At 35.9% G+C, this 23,230-nt stretch overlaps 1 protein-coding gene across 1 annotated transcript in view; it reads right to left on the bottom strand.

Moving 5' to 3' along the window:
* DNAH12 (dynein axonemal heavy chain 12) overlaps positions 1-23,230 on the bottom strand; it is a 238,068-nt gene that overhangs the window by 61,536 nt on the left and 153,302 nt on the right. Inside the window, exons 41-51 of the mRNA XM_082344611.1 lie at positions 21,388-21,687; positions 20,530-20,708; positions 16,656-16,848; positions 15,158-15,319; positions 11,487-11,681; positions 7,095-7,228; positions 5,667-5,829; positions 4,874-4,954; positions 4,361-4,537; positions 1,999-2,130; positions 112-201 (exon numbers count right to left, since the gene is read on the bottom strand). Coding sequence (XP_082200737.1) covers positions 112-201; positions 1,999-2,130; positions 4,361-4,537; positions 4,874-4,954; positions 5,667-5,829; positions 7,095-7,228; positions 11,487-11,681; positions 15,158-15,319; positions 16,656-16,848; positions 20,530-20,708; positions 21,388-21,687 — 1,806 coding nt within the window. The remainder of the gene's footprint in view (positions 1-111; positions 202-1,998; positions 2,131-4,360; positions 4,538-4,873; positions 4,955-5,666; positions 5,830-7,094; positions 7,229-11,486; positions 11,682-15,157; positions 15,320-16,655; positions 16,849-20,529; positions 20,709-21,387; positions 21,688-23,230) is intronic.

The following is a 23,230-nucleotide window of genomic DNA, read 5'->3' as shown; positions in this document are numbered from 1 at the left end:
CTGCATTGGCAGGCAGATTCTCAACCACTGCGCCACCAGGGAAGCCCAATGTTAAAGATTTTATACATCTTGGCAAAATTACATTTGTAGAAAAAATCCAATGAAACTCACCGGAATGTTGTCCTTGTCATATTCTCTCAAATCTCTTAGGAAATTCATATCTCCCAGAAGTTTTTTGCTAGGTCCCCAGTAATCTAATATCTATAAATAAAATTTATGGAAACTTATTAGATGTGCAATTAAATATGCTTGATATAAAACTTTTCTTCTTGAGGTTTAAGATATATTAATCCAGAGAAACTATACACTGTACTTTCAAAATATAAACCTACATCTCCTTGGAAATGAAATAAAGAGACTTCTCTCCCTGAGAACATGTTAAGTATATCAAATATTTAAAATATGTATATGAACTTATATATTGAATTTATTATTAAAAATTAAACATTAAAAGGCAAAAGATATGATTATTTCTCTTTAGAAAACTTAAGAAAAGCAGCTGGTATAAACACCATCACAATTTTCATATAAGAAAATATATTTTTTTAATTTCAACTTTTATTTTCCATTAATCTTGACTTTCAAACCAGAAAGGTAATGCCATAGACTGAAAGTTTGTGTCCTTTCCCCAAATTCGTATGCTGAAGCCTACTCCCCAATGTAATAGTATTTGGAGGTGGGGTCTTTGGGAGGTGGTCTTTGGTCTGAGAAATAGACCTCAGAGAGGTCCCTCACCCTTCCACTATGTGAGGACACAACAAAGAGATGGTAGTCTATAAACCAGGAAGTGAACCCTCAACAGACACTGAATCTACTGTAGTCTTGATTTTGGACTTCCCAGCCTCCAGAAGTGTGAGAAATAAATTTTTGTTGTTTATAAGCCACCCCAATCTGTGGTAATTTGTTACAGTAGCCCAAATGGACTAAAACAGGTAGCAAATATTTTTCTTATAGAAAATCTCCTCACCTACCTAGACTTCCCAAGTGGAATAAAGAAGAGAAAGCAGAAAGACCAAGATTATACACAGCTCTGTCAGTTATAAGATAAAGCACATGGTACTTGTGCTAATAAAAGGTGTTAAATAAGTAGCTGCACATTCTTTTTATTAATTTCAGAAGCCTGATGGGGTGTATGTGTGTGTGTGTATGTCTATCTATGTGTGCGTAAGTGAGAATAACTTGTTAAGGTAAGAGCCTATTTATTTTCTTTATCTTTATTATGTCAACAAAGGATAGAATGGCCAAAAAAAAAAAATCCCAATTCTCCAATTCAGGAATTCAAACCTAGGTATTGTAAAAACCTAAAAACAAAATAAGTCTATAAATTTAGTTTAGGATAGATGTTACACCATCTTTTTTAAGGGAGATACCTTTGAATAATAATTGTAATAACAACAGCTAACATTTAGTAATAAATGTGTAATATTTATTATTATAAACAGCTTACTGCTTATAAGGCCTTATACGTAAGAGCTTTATATGTATTAACTAATCTAATCCTTGCATTAACTTTGTGAGGCAGGTACTATGACAGTCCTCTTTTTACGGAGTTCCACAGAGGTTAAGCGTTGTCCCCAGGGTCACATTGCTAGGAGGGTCAGAAGTTCTGAATATAGACATTCTGGCTCCAGAGCAAATGCTTTTAACAATGTCACTGTACTGCTTAATAGCAGAATTTTTTGAATGCTCAGAAACAACACCTATATAACCATATCACGTTCTTGAGACTCTTAGCTGGAAAAGCACAGGTGTCTCACTGTTCATTCAACCCCACCCCATGACAGTGGGGAATTCTGCATAGACAGAAAAGGAGATGGAAACAACTGGAACTACATTTTTCTGATGCTATACTGCCTTAGCTTTATCTAGGATACATATAATCTGGAAAACAATATGTCTTCCCTGAACTGGGTACTGTTGACATTTAATTTGATAATAGTTGCTGTAAAGTGTTCTGTACATTCATGAATATGATATAAATCTGTGTCTAGTTATTACCTTGCCTCCAGTTCCTGAAGGATCTGAAATTTTTTCTGGTTTTATATCTTTCATAACACAAACAGCTGCCATAACTAGTTTAACACCAGATGGAGGATTCTTCATTGACTTCACAATTGTAATGTCAGCTGGCTAAATAAAAAGAAAACAGGGTATCTTCAGAATAGCCTACTTTTAAATAATGAGAGTTTCAAAAATAATGTTGGAGAATAATAAAAGCATAAATTTTCATTTGAAACTATAATTGTTTTTTGCTTTGCATGGTTATGAAAGAATTAACAAAAGAGAACTTAAGTACAGTAAACCAATGGTTCCCAAGTGTTTCAGAGTTCATAGGTCCTTATGAGAATATGGTGACAGCTAAGAATCTTCCAGAGAAAATATTTTTGCACACATGCACAAAATTTTTATATAGTCACATGCCAAGCCCACACATGGAATCCACGTTAATAATCCTAAGTTAAATAAAGACTTAATTCTATATTTGCTTACATGTTAGCTTTACCCACCAAAAATGAAAGAAGAGGTAAGTTCCAATTCCAAACTTATTTTCTAAAAAGGTATATATTGTTATGACAGACACAATTGATTCAGTTAGTTATTATCCACTCCAGTATCCTTCTGACTTCCCTTGCAATTGCTGGAAAGCTAAAAATTTATCTTAGTTTCCCATGCAGCTAGAGTTGTGGGAGGTCATTAGGTCCTACCATCAGATCACTTGAGTGATACTAGAATTCAGAATGAATAAGTGAGGAGACTTGCAGGGCACGAGGCATCTGTTTTGCTGATATGGATTATGGTGGAGGCAATATGGCTCTGTAAGAAGGCTCTGCAGGCTTCCAGCTCAGAGGGATCATTCCTCTGGTAGATTAGTGTCTCAGTTTAGCTTTGTGAGTCATTCCTGGCAGCTCGGCCTAGAATCTATTTACTTAGCTCTTCCAAGAATTCTGTAATTTATTTATAAAATTCCCTAAAGAATCTTTGCTAACACAATAGTCAATTCTCTTCTCTGCAACTGAACCTTAACTCTTTTATATAATACAGTATTTGATACTAGGAAGGGTACAAACAACTGAAAGGGAAACCTGATACTGATAACTTGAACTGGTGGTGTTTAAAGGCATCAAGAATCCTGTGAGTATCAGAGGATGCAGTACTGAAAGTCCATGGTACACAGTGATAAAAGTTACCTAAATTCATGCTCATGGTCGTCTAGAATGGAGTGTCTATTAAAAACAAACTTTGTCAAAATGATTGGCTCCTGTGATAAACATCTAAGGAGAGAATGAAGAAAGACTACTGGGTAGAATGTGGCTTTTAAATGTGACAGAGAGCAGACATGAAGAAAATAATAAGCTCAGAATTTCAATATTAAAATTCTGGTTAAATTCCTGGTTCACAGCACAGTGACAGTTTCTAAATATAAATGCCCTAACACAATCTTAAGTCTTACAACTACAAGTCTGATATAACTGAAAATCAGATATAGAGTTTGATCCTGAAAGATGCTGAATTACTGATAGGTTGAGCTCACCATCTTGTCAGGTAGCTTATGTGAAAGTTGTAGCGGTCCCTAAACTTTCTGGCACCAGGGACCGGTTTCGTGGAAGACAATTTTTGCACGGATGGGGGTTGGAGGGTGGCCGGGGGATGGTTCAGGCGATACTGCAAGCCATGGTTCAGGCGGTAATGCGAGTGATGCAGAGCGGCAGATGAAGCTTCGCTTGCCCGCCGCTCACCTCCGGCTGTGCGGCCACATTCCTAACAGGCTGCGAACCAGTAGCGGTCTGCGGCCTGGGGGTTGGGGACCCCTGAGTTAGGGCATTGATTAGGAAAAAAGGCAAAGAATGGGGTCTGAATATCCTGAACTTCCATACTACACTGGGCCTCCCTAGTCAAAAGAAGCTGGTCTCTCTGCTCTGTTTGGTGAGGTTATTCTGGTTTTGCCTAAAGACCCTGTAGAGTCATACACAACATAGTGTAATGCAGACAGGTGTGACCCATATCTATACTGGAAATGATCTTTAGGTTCTGCTGTACATGCATGTCCAGAAGGCTGCAGAAAGGTAGCTCGACATTCTATTTAACATATGCCTCCTGGTCCATGTACAGAACCACTGTGGCCTCTTGGAGATTATTCCATTCCCACTGGAATATCCTGAATGAAAATTATAAATAATATATGAAAAGCAAAAATATAAGATAACAGTATAGCAAAAAGGAATTGTTAAGAGTCAAGTTTCATTTGACTGGACAAAAACAATATAATACCACCCACTGAAAGTGAACTACACCGAATTAACCAAGTATCTGTATGCAGTTTTACTTTGTTGATGAAACACAAGCTAATTCAAACCCTTGCCTTTAGTGTATCCAGTGCAGACAGAGCTGCTTCCAAAGCTGGAATCGCCTCAGCTAGATCACTTTCACACTCATTTTTAAGAGCTTGGGCTTCTTCAGCCTTTCCACTGGCTATTTCTTCATCAAATTTCACAAACTTTCTTTTTGCTTCCACTTGTGCAGATTCTATCTCAATAATCTAAAGAAAAGAAAGAAAAAAATAAAGACATTTCCTTAAACATCCTAATGCTTTCTCTATCCTAGAGAGAAAAGAATATTTGAAGATTAGGGAAACTGACATATCATTTTGAAGGATAAAATAAGGAGAAATGTAAATACACGTGACCTAATTTGGTAATGGGCTCCCCATCTCTCTTCAAAAACAACAGAAACCACATGGAACCCAATGAGTCAACTGAAAAGGGTATCATCCCTAAGATCTAGTGGCAAAATAATTAAGGCTTATTTTCAAGGCTGATTTTACATATTTCAATTGTCCTCTGACATCAGTTTTTAAAAATTCAGGATACTTTACCTGCATCATATATGCATTTTCAATTTTAGCTTCCTCCAATTTGGGCTGTAACTGAACAAGCTCTATTTTCATTTCACCAACCTAAGTAGACAATTTGTCATTAGTTTTCATAACTATAATAGCTACGGAAGCCAAACAGATAAAACTGAAACTTAAATGTATCATATGGTATTGGGGACAGAAAACCTTAACTTCTTTTTTTTCCAGTTCTTTACGTGATAAACAAAACCATGAGAGTGTGGCCAGTTTTCTTCACAAAAGACTTTATCTTCCTTGAGTATGACAGGGCAGTGGAAGAATGCAGTTGTTGTGGAAGAAAATCAGATAGAAAAAAGGTGGCAGCTCGGGCTATCCCTATTATACTATGTGCCTGGTATACAGTGCATCCAGACCACCCCAACACTCTGTTGCTTATGTTGAAATAATGCTAATAAGTATTACTAGCACTTGACTCATTTAAAAAAAAACCAATCTTATATTTAACCAGCTATTACAATAAAAAGTCAACCCTGACATTATATTCTCTCCAAATGCCAAAAAATTAAGAATAAAACTGGGTATATTTGAGTCTGTGTGGTCTGGGAAACTCAGTGAACTTCTGTAAAATTCACTTTACTCATCTGTAAAATGAGGATCATAAAAGTGTCTACCTCATGGAGTTGTTATGAGGAATGATTGAAGGAATGCACATGAAGCACATAACACAGTACCTGGCACATAATATATTCTCAATAAATTATAGCTCTTCTATTTCCCATTATGTATTACCATTTGAGCAGCTCCTCAAATTTACCTGAGACTCAGCAAAAGCTAATTTGTCAAGTCCATTCACATATCGCTGTTTTGCTTCCATTACAGCTTGTTGTCTCTTAGTCAAAAGCTGTCGAAATGAGGCAATAAGTTCAAGGTAAGAAGTAGCAGTAACATAGTTATGTCGTCCTAACGCGTGCAAGAACCTAAAAGAGAGGCAGATAGCATATCTTACTATAAGTAATGGGTTTTACAAAGTAAGAAGTAAATTCGACATAGCATTAACAACAAACATTTAAGAATAAAGGTTAATTTTATTCAGAAGCTGCTGAGTACTTGAAGTTTACAAAATCCTAGAATTTTACACAGAACCATATCCTAATTTCTTGTCTACAAAATATCAAACAGCAATGGTGTAGTTAAAAAGCACAAATCAACAAAGATATGTCTCAAAAGAGAACTATAGCAAGAAAGATATAGGTAGGTCTTTTTACATGTTTCATATGCCAGGAGGATCTAAGAGACCCAAGATACTGTACACAAGTATAGTAGGAAAGGGGACTGCAGGTAGCATAGCAAGAATGAGTCATCATTCCTTGCACACATGTCACATGTTGGTTGAATGGGGTTTGGCCAGAAATATAAGACTACTACCCATACACATAAAAACAATGGATACAATGATGTTTCACAGCAAGTATGTAGACTAGAGCCCACTGATTGGTTTTAACTGTCCAAGCCAAACATGTTAGCTGGCTGTAAAACTCTGGCAATATACTATGAGCACCTTTGAAATGAGGATCTCAGAGATGAACAGAGGTAAAACTTATACTTTTAAGGCATCCACAGCCCACCAACCATCTCCCTCCTTGTCTGAGAACTTCCAACCAGTGCCCCAAGAGCAATGCTTGTTCTGTGAAACCTGCCAGCATAACCACAGCAGATCAGAGCAGGGTTGGGCACTGGACACAAACAAGGCTAATCATATTTTGGAATAAATTTGGAATAGAGAGCTGGAAACAGCCAATCAGTCTCTGCTACAGCTGGAATTGCAAGAAGTAAAATTGAGAATCTAGAGGCAGACAGCTAGCTTCCTCCATATATACTGGTAAGTAAAAAATTCAGTCTGTTAAGAGAAAGAAGAAAGCAGATGCCCCAAGAGAAACAGGGATGAGAAACAGAGAAAAAGCATTTCTGAGTTTGTGGTGGCTTTTTAACTCCTGCTTCCAGTCACTTCTAAGATCCAACTGTATTCTTTCCCTTAAACTTTGTAAGGTACCACTGTATCTTTGTAATAAATTCCTCTCTTTGTGAAACCTAGATCAAGTAGCTTTCTATTACTTACAAGTCTTAACTAATTAAATGATTGGAGAGACTTAGAAGACATAGAAATCCTATTAAAATTTGGGGGTTTCACAAAAAAAGATGCTTTAAAATACAAGGCATTATTGTAAAATTTATTAATATTAACCTTTCTGAAAGACGCATAATGGAAGTGTGAAAGTGTTTGCAGATTGGAACTATCTCTCGTCGTTCAACCTCAGTAAGCTCCAGTGTTTCTAAGAATTTCACAGCTACAAGTTCAAGAGCGTCTTCGGGCCATGGCTAAAAATAAGAAAAAGAAAAGCAAATAAAAGTTAAGATGATTAGTCACACTTCAGTTATATAAATTGTCTTCCTGTGCGAGAAGAATTTGGGGTTGAGAAAATTAAAACCTTAATAGGGAAAATAGAATTAGGGGGACTAAGGTCACAATAAATCTATGAAAGATCTAATAAATATTTTATACAGTAAAATTAAAGATAACGCAATATAAAGGAAAGGTAGATAATAATTTACGTATCAAAGATATACTACACTGCTTCCCTAACTCTTCCACTTGGACATCTAGTAGGCACCCCAAATTTAGTAGGACAACGGCACAGGCTGCTTAGTTGCTCTCCTAATACCTATCAGCACCCTTTCCTTAGGACTCCAATTTTATTCTAGATAGCAATATGCCCAGTTATAATACAACATTTCCTAGACTCCTTAGCAATTCAGAGTAAATAATGACATATAAGCAAGCTCTCTAGAGAATTACATAGAGCTGGCATGGGTCCTTTTTGCCCTACTTTCCATTATTCTACTTTGTTCCCGGAGCACAGATGTGAAAGTTGGAGATCTAGCAGCCACATTAGACCATATGATGACTCTGAAGATGGAAACCACATGCTAAGGATAGTAAAGAAGAACATGGGATTCTGATGACTTTGTTAAGTCACAAAAGTCCCAGTCTGCTTACCTTCAATTTTTTTTTTTCTATATGAGAGAGGAAAAGAAAAAAAAAACCTATGTGTTTAGTTTGGGTTTCTGTTACTAGCAGCCCATCATAACTCCTACCTGTTATAACATCCAAAGTTGAACATTTGATTTTCTTCCCCACAAATTCACTTTTCTTCCAGTATTCCCCATCTCAGTGAAATGGTTCCTTTGCTTTTCCTAGAATATACCAAGTGTGCTTCTGCCTCTGGGCCATTGGATTTGCTTTCCCTCTGACTAGAACCCTCCCCACCTAGACCTCCACGTGGTTCACTCTTTCACATCTCTGTGCAAATGCCAATTTACCAGGAAGTTCTTCCCAAAGCACTCTTTCTAAAACAGCATTCCTTCCCTTATTACTCTTTCCCTTATCCTGAATATTTTCTTAGCACTTACCAATGTCTGACATATATATTTATTTGTTTTTGTCTGTCTCCCCGACTCACCACTAAAATGTGAAGTCCACGAAAGCAAGGACTTCTTCCTCACTGATGGTATCTTCATTGCCCAAAACAGCTCTTGTCAATAAATATTTGAAATATTTATTCAATGAAATAATTTATGTTAAATGAGTAATTAATCTCCACTTTCTCATTAGAGTATTTTCCAAACTTCATTTCATTTAGATTCAACAAGATGCTTATAATTTTTTTCTTTATAGTAGACAATATGCTTTTTAAGATCAATTTTTTCAGTGTCTGGCCCTCTATCCTGGTAAAAGTCAAACTTTTTTGATCAAGCACCCTATTAGTAAAAAAAAGTTTTAAGCACACACTACCAGTGTACACATACTTATTAACAGATTATATTCATATGGTATTACTGTACAAATATATATATTTTTAAACCTCAAAAGGGGCATCTAAAGAATATTAAGATAAATGAATTTTTGTAAAATGCCAAAATAAGTGTCATATGACACTTTTCCGATCATGTAACTCTTTTATACTGAAAAAGCTTCTCCCAAAAGCTCCCTGGCAGACTTTAAATCCAGATCCATTGGCAAGCAACGGGTCATGAACAGGCTCATGTGTAAAATGGTCAACAATAAGAGGAGTGAGAGCACCAATGCTGACTTAGACAAACCAGGAATGAATCCCTATTATACATGGCTACATGGAGAGTGATTTCCCAAACAAAATCAGAATTCTGTCAGCAAAGATGGAGTGGGTAGAAAATGGCTGTTGATAGGTAACCACGCTATCATAAGCTAATATTGCAAGTCACGACATACCCTGGGGATAAGCTTTATTATTTAAACACTTGATATAAATCCATATTCCAAATAGCCTTCTTAAATTTGTTTTTACAAATGTCTTACCGGATCTTGTTAAGTAGTCATTGTTTTTGCCTTATAATGTAGCTGACACAGAGCTTGGGCTAGCTCCTACTAGTTTATGACATTCTCTTACTGTCCACTTACAACTGCATTATGTAGCTTCAATTTTTAGTTCATTGCAGGAATCCCTCAGGGTACCTTGCATACCATCTATGACACGTGGCCATTTGACATACAAACTGAGTAAGGGTGTCAATGTTAATCCATATGAAATATTTCATACAAAAGCGAATATTCCAGTAAATCCTTCCCTTATCCTCTGAGTTGTTTTGGCACCTCTGGTGAGAGTACACCCTACTTTGGAGAACAGATATCTATCCAAAAAGCCAATGACTTCCTGACTATGTGACACAGTGGTTTACACTCACTTTCTGAGTTTAAAAGAGCCAGGCCCCAAACAATGCCATCAGCGCCCCTGACACAGGTTCTATAGCCCCACTGTTCCACTATAAAATCTCTGTTCCTCTCTGTTATCCACTTAATCTCCCTTATCTATTTGCAACTCCTAGTTCCACCTTTTTAAAAATTTCCCCCAACAAGTATGAATCACATATAACAGAACAGAAAGTCTCATGGTTATAAAAAACATATCCAGAAGTAGTAGAATTGTATTTATAAGATTTCACAAAAGAAAAACTTATGGTTGGACATGCTTTGTTCATTTGTTTGTTTGGTTTTGGTTTGGGGCTACTTAATGGAAGCAATATTAAGATATAGTTTGCATAAAGCGAAACACAGCTTTTATTGTTGTATAAACACTAAAACATCCACTAGCTGAAACATATTGCAATCCTCAAAAGGGCAGAATTAGTTTTTCAAACATGCAATTGATAAACAGGCAAAAGAGAATAAAACAAATCAGTATCAGAAATTTATCTTTTAAAGAAATTATCCAGGGTCGATCTATAGTCCACATTCTGTTAGGCATAAAACAAATAAATAGAAGGCACCATGAGCTACCCTTCTCAAGAGCATAAATACTTAATGGTTTTACACAGGCAGTGACGATTTGCCTTGTTTAAATGAGGTGATGGCCTGCATCATTTGCTGCTGGCATGACTGAAATTGCCACCAAGTTGGTCTTCCTGTTTCTTGTTTTGCCCCACTCCAAATCATCCACCATATAGCCTCCAAGTGTTTTGGGTTATTCCTAAAATATAGATTAGCTAAATATATGTTAATGCCCCCACAATGTCTTTGGGATAAAACCAAATTCCTAGGCACATTTACAAATTCCTTTATAGCCTGGCACCCACTTAAAGCTCCAACTTAACTTCTGCTGCCCTCATTGCCAGTCAGCCATACCAAACTATTTGCCCAAATGAGCCATGCTCTACCCACTGTTCCACCTTTGCACGTACTAACCTCTTGTGATAGTTAATTTTATGTGTCAACTTGCTACGGGCCAAAGGGTGCCCATATATTTGGTCAAACATTATTCTGGGTGTTTCTGTGAGGTGCATTTTTGGATGGGTTCAATATTTAAATGAACAGACTGAGTAAAGCAGGCTGCTCTCCCTAATGTGAGTGACCCTCATCCAATCAGTTGAAGGCCTGAATAGAACAAAAAGGCTGACCCTCCCTCAGATAAGGGGGACTTCCTCCTGCCTGATGGCCTTCAAGCGGGAACATCAGTTTTTTCCTCTCTTTGGACTCAGATGGAAATATCATTTCTTCCTAGGTCTCAAGCTTGCTGGCCTTCAGACTGGAACTACACCATCAGCTCTTGTGGGTCTCCAGCTTGCCAGCTGCAAATCTTGGAACATGTCAGCCTCTATAATCATATGAGCCAATTCCTTATAGTAAATATATGTACAGAGAGATAAAGATCTCTCTATATATATATCTTTACACATATATGTGTGTGTATATATATATGTATATATAAAACACATTCTGCTGGTTCCTTATACACCCCCTCCTCTATGTAACGAATTTATTTTCATATTTCAGAGAGTCACTGTCTTAATAAGTACACCTTTCCCACACCAAGACTATGGCTCTTTTATATAATTGTTGACTGCTCACTTGCTGACTGCCTTTTTTGTCTTCCAGTCTAGAGTGTGAGCTCCTTTTAGGGATCATGTAGTCTTACCAGTCCCTGGTGCTGCCATTAGAGTAAGTGATCAAGAAACACTTGATGAATGTAAATTAATAGAGGTTGAGTAAGATTTCAGCAAAATTCCAAAAGATTTAGTTGTCCTTCCCCCCCAAATTACAAACCTGAAACCAGTCAATGGTACAGCAATTGATGAGGGATGGGAACTGCCTCAAGCAATTTCGAAAGGCATCTCCAATGGGACTAAAGGCCACTACAACATGAAGATTATCTTTGCAGCGATTCACAAAGAAAGCAAACAGGGCTAAGGGGCTGAATTCATCGTGTTTATTGCCAGCCTGAGCCACAGGACGAACACCCTAGGGAATACCAGAAAAAACCTCATAAATAAAAACAGGTATGCTGATAATAAGATTAGTAGATATTGGAATATTAAGAATTTTTATTATTCCCCTTATAAATATCTTTAAATTTTTGTTTTTATATCAAAATAATGGTTTTGTTATAGCTTGCACTTAGAAGACTACTTTCAATTCTGTAATTCTATAATTTAAAAACAAATATCTGCCAAAAATTTAACTTATAAAAATACAAAAGTTCACCAAGATATATGTGTGGGACTATAATTCAACATTGTTTTTAGGAGGAAAAAATATAAACAACTAAAGTGTCCAGTTAAAAACATTATAGGGACTTCCCTGGTGGTCCAGTGGTTAAGACTCCGCGCTCCCAATGCAGGGGGCCCGGGTTCAATCCCTGGTCAGGGAACTAGAGCCTGCATGCCACAACTAAGATCCTGCGTGCCGCAACTAAGACCCGGTGCAGCCAAATAAATAAATAAATATTTAAAAAATAATAAAAAATAAAAACATTATTAAACATCCATATATTGTAATTTTATACAACTGTTAAAAATAATGAGATGCATCAACATGTGCTATGGCAAGATCAGCAAGATAAAATAAATGCAAGAACAAACTGTGCAATAGTATGTATAATACGATCCTTTTCGTTAAATTAAAAAATATATAGGTGCATATGTGTGAGCACGTACACACTTTTTTATGGAAGCAATCACAAAGAACAATTAATAGTGGTTACTTTGGGTGAGAGGGACTTAAGGGAGAGTGAGAGAGAGGTCTTCATATTTTATCTTGGACATTCTTCTTGGTTTATATCATTTTTTTTCCATTTTGGACGTTCTTATGTTGTTTGAATTATCTAATTTTATTCTTACAATATTTGTATTTTTTGAAACGTAAATAGAGTTGTTTGGTAATGAGATTATAGGTCACTTTTAATTTTCTTCCCTTGTATATCTCTATATGAGAAAGGCATCTTACATGTAGTTAGGCATAATGACTCTAGAACCAGACTTCTTGAATTCAAGTCCCCGCTTGCAGCTGATTACCTATGTGACCTGAAGGCAAGTTACTTAACCTCTCTGTACCTTAGTTTCCTCATCTGTAAAATGGGGAAAAGAGTACCTACATCAAAGGATTGTTGAGGAATCAAAAAGCCATTACATGTGAATACTTAAAATAGTTCTTTCCACATAGGTAAGTACCTTTCAGCTTTTTATATCCTACCTTTCTCTTTGTTCAAAGCAGAAAAGGTTTCATAGTCAATAAATTATCTTATAAATAGATTTAAAATTTTTTCAATAGCAAATTTAGGGAGTGGTCACAATGATCATATAATTTCCAATGTTATAACAATGAATTTATTTCTAAAAGAATTCTCTATTATAGATATATGATAGCTATATCTATGGGAAACGGTAAGTCAACTCTGTATATTCATTCTGACAGTAATTCTCAAATTACGACTATTATGATCAGTGTCAATCTATGAAATTACGTTCAGGTGGTCTACCTGCATTAACTCTGAGTTAACAGGGGGACATTCAGATAGAGAAAGGTAATACATGGTTGTAACTGTAGAACAAGAGTTCACAAAAGGGCCAGGATGGTGATATAAATATAGGGGTTATTTACACAGAAATATTGGTTAATGCTTCTAGAGTAGAAGTAGGGAGTAATACACACACACACACACACACACACACACACACACACTTTGGGAGCACAACTGATTCTGGGGAGCAAGAAAAAGACTAGTTACTGAAGGAATAATTAGGGAGATAGGAAACAAACTGAGTGAAATTTCATAGCAGTCAAGAGAAAGCAGAGTTTAAAAGAAGGAATGATGAATTATTTCAAAGATGAATCAGAATTTTAAAAGGGAACTGAGAAAATATCACTAAATGTGGTAAATAAGTCACTGCTACACTGAGAAAAATATTGCAATAATTTAATTCTGCAAGGAGTGCAAATGGAACAGTGGAAACGGTAGTCAGGAAATAGAGGTTTCTAGAACTCAGAGGTTCTGAGTCTAGAATGCTGATGTTGATGCCAGAGAGATGTGCTGAGTCTATAAGAGGTGCCCTCTAGGCAGTGCCAGGGCCAAGCTACAGAGGTCAGTTATAGGAAGTGAGGTTTAGAGTAAAATGTTTGCCAGATGGATGAAATAAGCAAAGTGGTCTTCAAAGTGGGATGCAGGGTATGTAAAGAAATTAATATAACTTCTTTTACATTACCTTTTATATTTTTAAAAATTAGTATAAAGCAAGCAAAAACAGGAATGCATTTTGGTACCCCTGAGTTCTGACCATGACTATTTCCTTGTGGAAAAACTGGTATGGTGTTCCTAGGTTGGAATATGAAGGAAAGAAGTTCTTAAGGCTACTATTGGGTCATACCATAAAATAGTGAAGCAATGGAAAAGCTTTGTAGCAAAATGATGAGAAGAAAAGACAAACAATAGCTACAGTGAGCAGAAAAACCTTGCAAAGCTTAGAAAATCCCACTCCCCAAGGTGCCCTATTCCTTGGGTAGGAGTGTGAGGGATGAATTTATCCTATAAATTAGGAGAATTACGATTCTTCAGCAGCCTTAGCCACAACCTGGATGCTACTTGGGATTTTTTTTCCTTTCTCCTTCCCCACGCCAGGCCATGAACTGGTAATGTATCAGATTTACTGAGGGCTTTCTAAGTGCCTGACATTCCATAAGTGCCTTACATTCTATAAGTGCCTTATTTCACTTGATCCTCAGAACTCACAACAACTCTATGTAGGAGGAACTATTTTGTGTATATAACAGTTTCATTCCATAGACAAGAAAAGCAGAGTGCTTGAACAACCAGGGTGAAACCATTTTACTCCAGATGTTATCACTAGAGGCTGGAATGAAGCATCCTGGTGTGAGTGATAAAATCTGTGAGTAAAAGTAGTTATGGTACATGAAAGGGGAAATTACTAGCTGAAATCTTGTATGGGAAGATCTTAGAAATGGGGGTCAAAGGTCAGGACATCTGAAGTAGTGGGTGCTTCAAAAATGTATTTTTTTGTCAATTAAATCACAAAGCATGACTCTCAGATATATCAGAATTAATACAAGTAGTTTTGTTAAAATTTGAAAATTTTACTAACCAGTGGTAAACCATAAAAGCTAATCAAGTAGTGTTTTAAAGCTATATTTTCTCATATTACTGTAACCCTAAGATATGATTTTAAATCTCTAATCACTCATAAAACATGTTAAATAAGATCAAATGGATGAAACACACTGTCATCATTATGGAAAAAATGAATTAAAATAATTAAAATTCTGTCTCATAACTATCGAAGCTATCTAAAATTCACCAAAAAAGTATCAAAATAATATACATTAAGTTTTCAATTACCAAAATCCTCTGCACAAGATATATTTATCATGAAGAGCAGAAAAGCTTCAAGACATGTTGGGAGCAGCACTCCCTAAAAAGCATTTACCTCCATCACTTCTTGTTTTTCATCTGCTGCAAAAATATTAGGTACTTCTCCAGTATTGAGCACACTGTCAATATCCTCTAGAAAAGCTTCCTCTTTAATCTGAGTGTCCGTGATCAGAAAGACTGTCTTCTGGCCCCTCATGCCCACTTTCCTTAATAGAACCTTAAAATAAAAATGTACTTATAACCAGAATCTGGTGGAAATCTGTTGGTTTTGCTTTCCTTTCTTTTGATAACATCTCAAATTTAGAGTAGTACCTCTTCCATTTTGGCGGGGCTGTCAATCTGGGCCTCCATTTCTCCCACCCTTTTGGTGGGAGACTCCAACTGGCCAGTTTGCCAACCCCTTAGACATAGTCATTGATTCAGAGTCTTACTTCAGGGACTGAGATGGATTTCAAAACAGAAAGAATCTCTGTCCATCTAAGATCAAAGATATAAAGACCAGTTCTCTACACTAACTTTTAGGATGTAGAATTTTAGTATGTCAGGGTCAGAGAAAGTTTAAAAAGTCCAGTAATGTCTCTCTTATTTTTTTCCACTTTAGGTCATCTCTCTTCTGGGGCCTGCAGAGCCCTAGGCACATGAAGATGAAGCCCCAAGTATGCACTCCACTATTCTATTTGTTACTGGAACAGAAACACAGCTCCAAAGAAACTATTAAGATTTGACAACATTAATGACATCATCATCATCATTGAGGTTCATATTTAAGTCTACTGGAAAACATACATTTACCTGAAATAAGGCCTCTCTGAACTAGAATAAGGTAAAATCAGCAGCAGCTATGGTAACAGCAGTGGATAAGACTTAAGTCATAAATCCTGCTCTGCTGTGCATACCTTCTCTCAACTTCTGTTTCCTCATCAGTAAAACACAGAGACAACCATACCTGCTGCATTGAACTGTCATACCTATAGAATGACAGCATGTATATAAAACACTTAAAACAGTGCTCAGCACACACAGTAACTGCTCTAGGGATAATATTATTATCATCATCACCAGTGTATTTAGCACACAGCTATACAGGTTGGCTCTCTCTTTACAGATAAAATAATGCATTGTAACACATATATGTAGAATCTAAAAAAAAAATGGTTCTGAAGAACCTAGGGGCAGGACAGGAATAAAGACGCAGACGTAGAGAATGGACTTGAGGACACAGGGCGGGGGAAGGGTAAGCTGGGATGAAGTGAGAGAGTGGCATGGACATATATACATTACCAAATGTAAAATAGATAGCTAGTGGGAAGCAGCCACATAACACAGGGAGATCAGCTTGGAGCTTTGTGTCCACCTAGAGGGGTGGGATAGGGAGGGTGGGAGGGAGGCTAAAGAAGGAGGGGATATGGGGATATATGTATATGTATAGCTGATTCACTTTGTTATACAAAGGAAACTAATACACCACTGTAAAGCAATTATACTCCAATAAAGATGTTAAAAAAATAATGCATTGATATTATTTTAGACACTAGATTTGCTCACAATTTTACCTTCAGGTCCTCTCTCCATTCATTCATACCATAGCTCTTAGAAATTTCTGGTTGGAAAATTTGCATTTTTGCCATGGATGTAGCCAGACGAGTTAAAGATTGACGACCACTTCCTCCAAGTCCAACAAGCAAAGCATTTCCACCAGACTGCTTTAGAATTCGACATATTCGTGATAAATGTTCCAATACATACCTATGAAATATCGATATTATTATACTTGAAAGTATGAATATAAATGTATATTTACACATAACTATCATTTTGCTTTCCTAGAAGAATGGACCTTGCTGCCCCATATATTACTATCCCAATTTTAAAGAGGTAATCATCAAAGAGCATGATTTTTCAAATGCAGTTGCAATTGGATCATTTGATGTAAAGGAAAACTACTTGAGGTATAAATTCAGGAAATGTACTATACAAATTATAAAAATAAAATGAAATTGTAGTCATTTATACTGGGAGTATATTATTGCTTTTATTAAAAACATTTCTTTGGGAATTCCCTGGTGGTCCAGTGGTTAGGACTCTGGGCTTTCACTGCCAAGGGCCCAGGTTCGATCCCTGGTTGGGGAAATAAGATCCCACAAGCCACACAGCTCGGCCAATAACAAAACAAAACAAAACAAAAAAATCCCAAATTAATTCAATCTTTTAATACTAGGATTTCTATGAGAGAAATAGAAAATCAGTTATATACAAAACAGTAAATTCAGGAAACGTAGCCTCACTAGTAATTAGGGGAATTAAAACTAAAGTCACAAAGTAGGCATAGAGGGAACTTACCTCAACATAATAAAGGCCATATATGACAAACCCACAGCCAACATCGTTCTCAATGGTGAAAAACTGAAACCATTTCCACTAAGATCAGGAACAAGACAAGGTTGCCCACTCTCACAACTCTTACTCAACATAGTTTTGGAAGTTTTAGCCACAGCAATCAGAGAAAAAAAGATATAAAAGGAATCCAAATCGGAAAAGAAGAAGTAAAGCTGTCACTGTTTGCAGATGACATGATACTATACATAGAGAATCCTAAAGGTGCTACCAGAAAACTACTAGAGCTAATGAATGAATTTGGTAAAGTAGCAGGATACAAAATTAATGCACAGAAATCTCTTGCATTCCTATACACTAATGATGAAAAATCTGAAAGAGAAATTAAGAAAACACTCCCATTTACCATTGCAACAAAAAGAATAAAATACCTAGGAATAAACCTACCTAAGGAGAAAAAAGACCTGTATGCAGAAAATTATAAGATACTGATGAAAGAAATTAAAGATGATACAAATAGATGGAGAGATATACCATGTTCTTGGATTGGAAGAATCAACACTGCGAAAATGACTATACTACCCAAAGCAATCTACAGATTCAGTGCAATCCCTATCAAACTACCACTGGCATTTTTCACAGAACTAGAACAAAAAATTTCACAATTTGTATGGAAACACAAAAGACCCCGAATAGCCAAAGCAATCTTGAGAAAGAAAAACGGAGCTGGAGGAATCAGGTTCCTGGACTTCAGACTATACTACAAAGCTACAGTAATCGAGACAGTATGGTACTGGCACAAAAACAGAAATATAGATCAATGGAACAGGATAGAAAGCCCAGAGATAAACCCACGCACAGATGGGCACCTAATTTACGACAAAGGAGGCAAGAACATACAATGGAGAAAAGACAGCCTCTTCGATAAGTGGTGCTGGGAAAACTGGACAGGTACATGTAAAAGAATGAAATTAGAACACTCCCTAACACCATACACAAAAATAAACTCAAAATGGATTAAAGACCTAAATGTAAGGCCAGACACTGTCAAACTCTTAGAGGAAAACATAGGCAGAACACTCTATGACATAAATCACAGAAAGATCCTTTTGACCCACCTCCTAGAGAAATGGAAATAAAAACAAAAATAAACAAATGGGACCTAATGAAACTTAAAAGCTTTTGCACAGCAAAGGAAACCATAAACAAGACAAAAAGACAACCCTCAGAATGGGAGAAAATATTTGCAAATGAAGCAACTGACAAAGGATTAATCTCCAAAATTTACAAGCAGCTCATGCAGCTCAATATAAAAAAAACAAACAACCCAATCCAAAAATGGGCAGAAGAACTAAATAGACATTTCTCCAAAGAAGATATACAGATTGCCAACAAACACATGAAAGAATGCTCAACATCACTAATCATTATAGAAATGCAAATCAAAACTACAAGGAGATATCATCTCACACCGGTCAGAATGGCCATCATCAAAAAATCTACAAACAATAAATGCTGGAAAGGGTGTGGAGAAAAAGGAACCCTCTTGCACTGTTGGTGGGAATGTAAATTGATACAGCCACTATGGAGAACAGTATGGAGGTTCCTTAAAAAACTAAAAATAGAACTACCATATGACCCAGCAATCCCACTACTGGGCATATACCCTGAGAAAACCATAATTCAAGAAGAGTCATGTACCACAACGTTCATTGCAGCTCTATTTACAATAGCCAGGATATAGAAGCAACCTAAGTGTCCATCGACAGATGAATGGATAAAGAAGATGTGGCACATATATACAATGGAATATTACTCAGCCATAAAAAGAAACGAAATTGAGTTATTTGTAGTGAGGTGGATGGACCTAGAGTCTGTCATACAGAGTGAAGTAAGTCAGAAAGAGAAAAACAAATACCGTATGCTAACACATATACATGGAATCTAAAAAACAAAAAAAAAAATGGTCATGAAGAACCTAGGGGCAAGACGGGAATAAAGACGCAGACCTACTAGAGAATGGACTTGAGGATATGGGGAGGGGGAAGGGTAAGATGGGACAAAGTGAGAGAGTGGCATGGACATATATACACTGCCAAATGTAAAATAGATAGCTAGTGGGAAGCAGCCACATAGCACAGGGAGATCAGCTCCGTGCTTTGTGATCACCTAGAGGGGTGGGATAGGGAGGGTGGGAGGGAGGGAGACGCAAGAGGGAAGAGATATGGGGATATAAACTAATCCACTTTGTTATAAAGCAGAAACTAACACACCATTGTAAAGCAGTTATACTCCAATAAAGATGTTAAAAAAAAAACAAAACAAACTAAGGTCACAGTCAGATACCATTCCACTCTCCTTTGACTGACAAAACTTACCAAGTCTGGCAATCCTAAGTGTTGTGAAGGGTGAGAAACAATGGAAGCTCTTAAAAACAATAATTATTTTTGAAGATACTTTGGCAAAACTTAGTAAAGTAGAAGATGCTTACATACCATGACACAATAATTCCATTTCTAAGAATATAGCCTAGAGAAGTTCTTACACATGTAACTAAGGAGACATGAATGTTCAAATCTTTTTTTTAATTACATAAACTAGAAATTACCTAGAAGTCTATCTCAGAAGAATGACTACGTTCTGTTAAAATTATACAATGCAGTGCAATACAGTAGTAAAAATTCATGTTTTGTGAATTTCACAAACAATCTAGAATAAACCAACTTGCAGAGGAATGTGCACAGTATGAGACATGCAAAATAAGATTGCATATATGTTTAGGAACCCACACGTGTAGTAAAAGGCCAAAGAAACAAATGAGTTTCTTTTTACCCCTGTAAGGTACAATAGGGATGCAGTGAGGGAGGGCTGGCTACACAAGGGACTTCAAATAAATTGCTAGTATTTTATGCCCTTTTTTTTTTAATCAAAGTATATTTGATTTACAATACTGTGTTTAGTATTTTATGTCTCAAGCTGGATGATGGGTACAAGATTGTTCATCATATTTTTATATCTTTTTGTACATTTTAAATATTTCACAATAAAATTTTATAAACAGTAATTTTAACCATCAATACCAAAAATAGGTACCTAAAAATGACAAGATTCATTCTTGTTTTGTGAGTTTGATTATACTCATCTAAGCATTGTTCCACGATGTCACTAAAATCATGAATATTTGGAATTTCAATATAAACTCTGTCATCTCCTTCAAGGTCAGGATTCATATAGTCACCAAACATGAGATTTCTTAAGTCCTCTTCAGTTACCTATAAAATGGAAATCAACAAATTGTATTAAAACTTAAAATTTTTTCTAAAATAATTTTAAAACAAAAATTTTTCTGAAATAAATTTAAGAAAATTTTAAATTTTTTTCTAAAATAAATTTAAGAAAACGTTACACAAAATTTTGTTTTATCTATGTTATGGGATGATTATCAATTAGATAATTCTTTTAAATATTAGGATAGTAAATAATATACTTGTAAAATTAACACCTGAAATTATATTATATCCTTAGGAAGTTAAAAAAAACCCAGTTTTTTCTATCATATAAGTTTTTTGCCCCCAGGGGCAGGAAAAGTCATTCTGAGCATCCCATTTTGTGAGTCATTACTAAGGGATGGTTACCATGTTAAGCACCTTATATCTATTATATCATTCAATCTCTATCATATAACTTCTATGTTATACACATAATTCCTCTGAAAGCAGATCTTCTCAAAATAAATACCTATCTATGAGGAAAGTTAAAAGAATATGATCATTAAGAAATAATAGTTTTTTATAAAGCAGAAACTAACACACCACTGTAAAGCAATTATACTCCAATAAAGATGTTTAAAAAAAAAAGTAATAGTATTCTTTCAAAGATAAGTTGATTGTAATAATTCATGCTATTGGATTGTTTTAACTTAATATATTTTTAATCACTAAATATACTCACTGGTGCATTCCCTTTCCTCAAATGTGAAAAGATACTATCAAATGATTCTTTAAAATGGTCTCTTATAACATTTTTGGTTAAAGTGAACAGCCAGAATCGGTCATTATCATTAATGAGGCGATCATAAAACACTCGGAGAACCTCATGCACAAACAGACGGATCATAGTGTGCTTGCTCTGCACGGCACCTCTTTCAATGAGCAAGCAGCCTCGGATGACTCGTGAAAAATCCCGTAAGTTGAAAGTGTAATGAGATTTTGTGGGAGTGGGCAAAAGATTTTCCATGGATTGTTTATATATCTGAATATGAAAAAAGCAACAAAGCAAAAATAAAATGCATATAATCAGCAAAGTCAATAATACAAAGCCAACAACAATGTAATATACTGTAAAAGATAGTATATTATATAAAATATTTTATTTATCCTATCAGATCATATTGACTTGGAAAATTGTATAGTACTGAGTGTAATATAGCATATATCTATTTCTTTTGGTTTATAGCATTCAACCAGGCATTACAAAGTTGAGGGAACTTAATATTATCTGATTCCATCCAAGCTCAAGAAGTGACAAAGCTTTTATTTCCCAGTAATTATGGTTGTTCCATTTAAAGGCGAATGACCTGGGATTAAATAGTTAACAAAAACTTTAGTAGAAAGTGAAATCAGATAACTCATTCTGAAGCGTTCGAAATGAAGAGGATGATGAAACAATTTTCTTTGACCACCACTGACTTCAAAACAAATCAGCGTGTTCTCTCCCTTCCCTTCTCTCTCGTTTTCTCTCTCCCCTCTCCTCCTCCTATCTTAACTGGCTATAATATCAAAATGAAGTATATTTTTACTACATGCTGAATTCACCAAATGAAGTTTAACATCCTCTTTAAGAAAAGTAAATTAAATCTTTTATAATATAGCCTGAAAAAAAATCCAAATGAAATTATTTTTTATTTATATATGTTCTCTAATTCATCTCCCCTAATCTCCACACATGGTAGGTCTACAATACATCAAAGACAGAAAAAAAAGAGGATCCTTTCTGTATCCTCTTTTGCCTAACCAACTCCCCTCTCTTTCCAGGAGATGCCTGAAATATAACTACCATATTTTATAAATAGAAGAATTTTTCTGTATAAGTACAGAAATTATAATGTACTATCTCTTTGCTCATAGTTTCTCTATTTTAACAACCCAATTTTCCACCAGAACAGGGGCAGAGGAGCTTTAGAAAGATACAATGCTCTTGGAAACTGATGGAATGATTCTAGGGAGCTTTTTGCTTCTGGTTGCAGTGATGCCAAAGTGAACCCCACTGTATCGAGGCTCCAGAAAGCTTAGTTCAATGAGATTATCACTAAATTACCTTAAATACATTTTTTTCCCTTTTACCATCAGCGATGAGGCTGGCTCTGGCCTCTGACCCGAAGCAGGTAACACCCCCTGAATAAGTTAAGGGCTGCTCTTTGGCCATATGGGCAGTCTTGTTTTCTAGTCCCACCCTTGTATTGTCTTTTTTTTTTTTTTTACTGCTACTTCTAAGTTATGTGGTCTGGCAAAAATAATGTATTCATAAGCTTCTTAAGTTTCTTTCTTTTTTTTTTTTTGATACAACATGAAGAATGGGAGGGAAGAGAGAGAAGGGAAAATTAGTAAATAGTAGAGTAGGAACCCAACAATTAGGGAAACACCCACAATGTGGCAGATACTGGTTCTGGATGATTTCCTTATAATAACCTTGTGAAATAGGTATTATCTCCCATTTTAGTGATTAAAAAAGTAAGTTTCTGGAAGGTCAAGTTACTTGCTCAAGGTCAGATAGCTAGGAAATAGCAGTCAAGACT

Source organism: Balaenoptera borealis (genome assembly GCF_965194805.1).
Source record: "Balaenoptera borealis genome assembly, chromosome: 12".
Classification (NCBI taxonomy): domain Eukaryota; kingdom Metazoa; phylum Chordata; class Mammalia; order Artiodactyla; family Balaenopteridae; genus Balaenoptera; species Balaenoptera borealis.
Note: the sequence above shows the minus strand (reverse complement) of the source record. Positions and strands in the feature narration are given on the sequence as shown.